This window comes from Histoplasma capsulatum, genomic scaffold, assembly GCF_000149585.1.
Source record: "Histoplasma capsulatum NAm1 scaffold_4 genomic scaffold, whole genome shotgun sequence".
Classification (NCBI taxonomy): Eukaryota; Fungi; Ascomycota; class Eurotiomycetes; order Onygenales; family Ajellomycetaceae; genus Histoplasma; species Histoplasma mississippiense.
In genome coordinates, this window is record NW_001813979.1 from 2,704,195 (window position 1) to 2,710,779 (window position 6,585).

The following is a 6,585-nucleotide window of genomic DNA, read 5'->3' on the forward strand; positions in this document are numbered from 1 at the left end:
GCCATCACGTTGACATCGTCTACAAAGCAATGGAAGACCACCGGGCGCCCCGGTCTTGAGCAGATGCGCACCTGTTCCTCATTGTAGAATAGGAATAGTATAGGTGATAGGGGCGACCCCTGCGGGATGCCTGCTGGGATGTCAAAGGTGTCTGATTCCTGGCCCTCAAAGGCAATTGTGGATTTCCTGTTGGTCATGAAGGACGCAACCCATCCCACCAGGTCCCTGGGGATGCCCAGTCGCCGGAGGATGTGAACCATTCGCTCCCGCAGCACCTTGTCATAGGCCCCTGTCATGTCTAGGGAGAGTACCGATGCCACCTGTCCTGGGTGCTGCCACACTGTCCTTATCTGGGCTAGAAGTTGTGCTATGGCTGTTTCAGTGGACCTGCCCCTTCTTGCCCCCATTTGCTGTGAGGGTAGCAGGTTGTGGTCCTCCGCGATCTTCCGCAGGCGTTTTGCAGTTGCTGCCTCCACAATCTTCCCTATTGTGTCCAGCAAGGCAATGGGTCTCCACGCTCCTGCAGTCTGGTAGTCAGCCTTCCCTGGCTTGCGCAAGGCCACTGTCTTGGCTTCCTTAAACGTGTCTGGGTAAGTCTCCCAATGCCAGCATGCATTGGTGAGAGCTGTTATGGCCTCCACAAATGTTCTGCCCAGCATCTTAAGGAACTCGTTGGTGATCCCACTCCTCCCTGGTGCCTTCCTGTTTGGCAGTCTCTGGATCAGGCTTTCCATGTCCTCCCCTGATGGTATCATTTGACGCTTCCCTTTCAGCTTGCAGCAGCTCCATATTGGTGTCACTTAAGTCGGCGGGCTCTGGCTGTGGGAAGAACCGTTGTCGTAATGCCTCAGCCTTCCCCTCAAAAGAGGTTTCTACCGTCGCGTCAGCCCCTTTCCCCTGTTCTCAGGGGGGGGACAGTAGGTGCCTGTGGGGGCAGATGGCTTCTTTCCTTGCCCCATTTTGCTAGTCCCCACATCAATCTGGGGTCATCACGGGTCCTGTCAACCAGATCTCTGAAGTTTGCTGTCTTAGCCAAGTGGATTTCTCTGTTGCGCTTGCAGCGTGCCCTGAGCCGCTCCATTTCTGGGAGCTGGGACCTCCTAGCCTGCTTGTACTCCTCCACTGCCTTGGCCACCCTCGGTGACCACCATGTCTTGGATTTTAACCCAGCCTTACTTACGGTGGCGTGTTTGTCCGCTAATGTCCCTACAAATCCTACCAGGTAGTCTGCATACTCCTTGACTGCTTGCCTGGAGTCCAGGCTTTGTGGCACATATAGCTTTTGGCAGTCCCTTGCTACCTCCTCAGGCTCCGCATTCTTCCAGTTTCGTCTCTCAGCCTCCTTTGGGATGGGTGTGAGTTCCAGTGTTGTTTCTATGGGCTTATGGTCAGATCCTTTGCATGCCTCCTCCGCTATTGCACACCTCCTGAGCTTGTCGTGCAGGAGTGGTGATAGAAAGGTGAGGTCTATAGTCGTTCCTGGGCTGCCTCTGTCCTGCCATGTGGTAGCTCCTACAGGTGTGGCAAGCTGGAGACCCAGCCTATCCACCTGTGCTATTAGCTGCCATGCCATGCGGAAGTTTCTCTCCACTCTCACCCCTCCCCACCTCTCATGGTGGACATTAAGATCTCCTAATATGACCAGCTCTGCATCTGTGCCCATTCCGGCTACCTCCTGCAGCTGGCCTATGGGGGATTCCTCCGGTTCACTGCTGTAGCCCCCTGGAGGAGGTGCATACACATTGACTATTTGCACCTTACCCAGGTCGGTGGTGATTGTCAGCACTGCAATGTATTCTGAGTGGTAGTGGCACTCCCATGTGTGTTCCACGAGCCTTTTGTTGACCAGAAAGCATACTCTTGGGTGTGTTTCCGGGTGATATGCTGGCCAGAAGCCGCAGCTTCTGGGGCAGTGTGTTGCTAGCATGTGGGGATTCCGGCTGGGCTCTTGTACTGCAATTACGTCGTATTTGTCTTCTGTTGCAGGGTCTGCCAATAACGCACCCATAACTCTCGCAGAGTTGTGCACGTTATATTGTAGGAGGTTTAGTGTGTCCCTCATTGTTGCGTGGGGGCTGGGGTCTGCGTGTAGTCCATTAGGTCCTCCTGCAGCTGAGACCCAGGTTGTGAGCTCTGTGGTGCTATAAAGGCACTTAGAGCTCCTCTCTGGGCTTCGCCTGCTTGCAGAATCCCCTTGGGTCGGCCTGGTCCTCTTCTTTGGCCCTCTGGTTCCCCAGTGGGTAACCTTTTATTTCCTCTGGTTTGCACCACCTGCCACCCATCTTGTGCTTTTGGCTCCATAAACCTACGGGGTCTTTCCATGTATGCTGTACGGGCCCTGCTTGATGCCCTCTCCCTCTCAGGGCACTTAGAGACCCAGGCTGGGTGTGTTCCCCTACAATTTGCGCACCTCGGTTGTTCCCCAGCTTTTCGTGCTGGGCATTCCTTGTCGTCATGTTCTTTTGCCGCGCAGAACCCGCACCTTTTGGCCTGCCTGCAGAATCTGGCCGTATGCCCATACTAATGAACAATTTTAAATTGTTGAAATTTATATTTTACATTGTAATAAGTTTTCTGTGTTTGTTGCATCTTTTGTAGATTCTCAATAAGCTTGTGATGTGTTTCCTCAATATGTTTCATGCAGTTAGCAGCATATATGGCAACCGGTTGTGATGATTTGCTGATATTAATTTTTAAATCAAATTGATATTCCATTAAAGCTTATCCTCTTCTATTGCATCCGAATGATGTCATAGGGTGGTTGGAAACCGGTTCGGACACCTGCGTGACGTCATGGGATAGATGGGATTATCCGAGGGGAAGCGATGGGCCGTGTGGAGCCGTTACGGGGCCTTGGCACAACCAAGGGTGTGACATGAACACATAGATCTGTTTATTGATGAGTTTTTTAATTAATTAATGATAGAAAACCTTTAAAGAGTAGAAGCTTTTTTAATTGTAAAAAGTATTATTTAGAATAAAAAATTTGAACTGAATCATATATAAACAATGACAAATAAGCAGATGATTCAGTTGAATATTGAAATGAATATATTTTCAATAGTAAAAAATGAATTAAAGAGTTCTATCTGACAATCACAGTTCAAGAAGATTAAATTGTTTTTATTTATTATTTATAATAATGACAGCAAATCTCATACTACTTCTGCTTCTGAATTTGAAATTTAGATATTACTGTACATAATATTACAGAAAAGTTACCTTTTTTATATGGTCAAAGGAGGTACATAGCTCACTGTACGGAACATATATGGGTTATTTGGAGGCCTTGGCTGAACACCGTAGGAACACGTGTTCGAACACAGGCAAGTCCACCTTCATATAACCACTAGTTATCCGTGGCACTGGGTAATTGGACAATAGTAACATTCCGCAGGCTTTCCGGAGCTCGTTGCATTCTGGACGAACAGGTCACCATTGCCCTGTAATTGTAACGAAGGTCATCGACGCCCTTTCCTTTTCGAACCCATGTTCATTGGAAAAGGTAACAAACAGGTGGATTTATGACTTGGCACAGAAGGCCCCACTATGACATGCTTATGGAATGAATGGGGCGTCATAAATAAAAATAACGCCTGTCGTCCCGTTCTGTCCCATCTTGTCCCAGTGGTGTACCATTTGGCTGTATAGAAAACTACTTCGCGCGAGACAATGTTCATTTGTGCTATGAAATCACTCTTGCGAAGACTGATGATCTGAGCGTACATTCTCGGGGAGAGTATAACGATATTCTGGAGATATTCTGGATCAAGTTGACATAATAACACATGCAATCCAAATGATAATCATTCATTCTTTATCTTAAACAAAACATCAACACACTATTTCTGCCTCCTTGGCCGCTTCAAGACATGCATCTGTTGAGTGAAGGAGGTATTGGGTGTAGCTTCTGCTGGGGCTACAAAGCTTGTCTGACTTAGTTGGCCATCAACCTCCAAAAAGCATGGAGTGTTTGATTGAGAGAGTCCAAGTTCTGACTGAGGAACATTAAAATTTACTCCAGGAGGGATCGCATTAATAGCCGAGGCAGGACCTTGAGCGTCTACTCGTACGTTGTCACTACCCGACTCACTTATGGATTTAGGAAACGGATGTGCCTAGGGGATGAAATGGCCAAAAAATACATAACAGACTGACAGTGTACTGCCAGTATGTTCATTCTGATAAACTTGAGGCCAAAACACACTAAATATTTTGAATTTGTCTTCATCAGTGATATATAGAGTGATGTCTCTGGGCTTTCTGAACTGAAGAAAAAGATATCTGACAATCTGTGCAGTACAAATGATAATCTGTATCATGCTGGCATAACGCCCGTTGATCAATAAAGGATCTGTTGCAAGGGTTGCAATGACTTCCCCTTCCCCATCTGTGGCTAAGTTGATGTGGGCTTTATCCCTATTAGCCAAACCTTTGGCAGAGAAGTTCAGTTTAGAAAGCGAATCATGTGCACTGCTCACTAGCAGACAGGAACATGACTGCCACAAACTGGAGATAATATTGCTTTCTCTTCCTCCGCCTGAAGACTCTTTCCCGTCATCTCCCACAGTAGATCCAGAGTGAAAGAGGGGAACTCCTCCAGCATCTCCGCGAAGTCTGGCTGTGTTTTCAACGATGCAACATTCCAATGCAAGTCGAAAGAAGGGCAACAGCACCTTCAGGCTGTTTCTCAAGGGCCTGTTTCCAATTCTGCTCGGGCGCTACTCTGGACGTCTGACCCGCTTGTCGTAGCGGTACACCCAGTCAAGCCATTGTTATTACAGAGTTGTTTCAACATGCCCACCTGATGAAGTGGCCTTTTCAAAGATCCAATCCACTTTTCATCAGGCGCTTGTCTATGTCAGACCGGTGAAAGTCTACGATCAGGACCCAGTGCAGCTCATCATTTCATAACATATTGACAGACTGCAGATTTTTATATATCACTCTCAGCATGCAGATCTTCTTCAATCTGGAAATCTGTAATGCACTCGCTTATCATTTCCTTATATCTTCGTTTATTATTGCCTTTTACTATGTTCTCGCTACCACTATTTCCATATGTGTATATATACATCCACATGTACTCCGCACATCTTCTTTTCTCTTTCTTTTCTTCCTTAGCGATTAGCTACTATTATCTCTTACTATTACTGCTATTTACTATATTAATATATGCTGCTTACTATCTTTTGCTATTCGCTCTTCACACTGTTATCAACCCTCACAAATTATAACAGAATGATTTACTGATTTCTAAAACATTGAATCAGCTGCTAGCTATATACACACAGTATTATAGACAGATTGGACTTGCTATAATGTAGATGGTATAATATGATGCAAGTGATATGATAATGCCTTGATTTCAAACCTGATATGACATTGGTGGTGCTAAGTTCAGCGATGTCATATCTTTTTAGGGTAATTACCACTTCCGGCCTAACACTGATATCTTAGTGCGGGTTTCTTACACAGCCAGCCATCCATTGAAGCAGTGTGAGAGGGCGCAAAAGCTGTGAGCAGGCGCATCATCTCTGAAGCAGCAACAGTTCTGCTGCAACAGAACTAACTAGTGCACAAGGCTGATTAATGATGATAGCGCACAAGCAGTCTGGGCGCCCCACTAACCAGCATAAAAGAAACGACAATATTATTCATATTTTTCATTCAAATAATTATTCTCTATTAATAATTATAAATTATGTAGAATTCATCTATACAAGTCATATACAGCTGCTTATATATTTCATTATGTTCATTTGAGGGATTAAACAGTGAGTTTTCAAGCTGGATAAGCGAGCGCAAAGCGATTGCGGCTTGTTTTATATTCTAAACAAACTAAGGATTAAAGTTGAGCTCCAAAGCCAGTATTTAAGTTACTAGTTACTTAACTAGTAGCTAACTTTGTTACCTCGACTTTGATATCCCAGGCCGAACCCTTGAGCTCTCATTCACATATGTCGATTAGGGATCCATATAAACTAACTATTTACATATAAACTAACCATCTCATGTCAAGATGGGCTCGTCTCCGGTCCAAGGACACCCAGTTACCGTCAGTCTAAAGGAGCTCGAACAGGGTAAGCGCATGAACTCTGCTTTACTCCTCTTAATCTCCACGCCTTCCCTAAGCTTCCAGATACAAGCAGACGCCGGGCTCTAATGTATAAAGCGCCAAAGGGTCTGTGTCTTTCGAGACCTTAACAGAAGCTTTCGGCCCCTCTTCGCTCGGCATCATCGTTGTCAAGGACCTGCCCGCTCGCTTCCGCGACCTGCGGGGCGCCGCCCTGTCCAATGCCTCTCTCGTAGCGGCCCTCCCGCCAGCCGAGCTCGGTATGTGTAGAACAAAGACAAAACCAGATAATAGATAATAGGGATAGATACTACTTGGGGGATGAAATAAAATAAACGCTGAATAAACTGACCAAACCTCGCGCATCGCAGACGCCCTCTCGAGCCCCGCCTCCAAATATCTCGTAGGCTGGTCCTGCGGGCAAGGAAACTCTTCGCTCCGGCCGCTTTCGACACGCTCAAGGGGCTCTTATTACGTTTAACTGCGCCTTCTACCAGGACCCGCGCTGC

The 6,585-nt window shown here is 46.5% G+C and overlaps 2 protein-coding genes across 2 annotated transcripts; one reads left to right on the forward strand and one right to left on the reverse strand.

Annotated features, from left to right (window-relative positions):
- Positions 1-4: 4 nt before the first annotated feature.
- On the reverse strand, positions 5-2,062 carry HCAG_04813 (predicted protein; the record flags this gene model as incomplete). The annotated part of the gene is made up of 5 exons (XM_001540923.1): positions 5-19; positions 72-702; positions 975-1,122; positions 1,177-1,746; positions 2,005-2,062. 5 exons carry the CDS (start codon positions 2,060-2,062, stop codon positions 5-7), a joined length of 1,422 nt encoding a protein of 473 aa, XP_001540973.1.
- A 3,960-nt stretch (positions 2,063-6,022) lies between these two features.
- On the forward strand, positions 6,023-6,557 carry HCAG_04814 (predicted protein; the record flags this gene model as incomplete). Its single annotated transcript, XM_001540924.1, has 3 exons — positions 6,023-6,083; positions 6,184-6,336; positions 6,448-6,557. The coding sequence occupies 3 exons, from the start codon at positions 6,023-6,025 to the stop codon at positions 6,555-6,557; spliced, it is 324 nt and encodes a 107-aa protein (XP_001540974.1).
- Between the last annotated feature and the right edge of the window lie 28 nt (positions 6,558-6,585).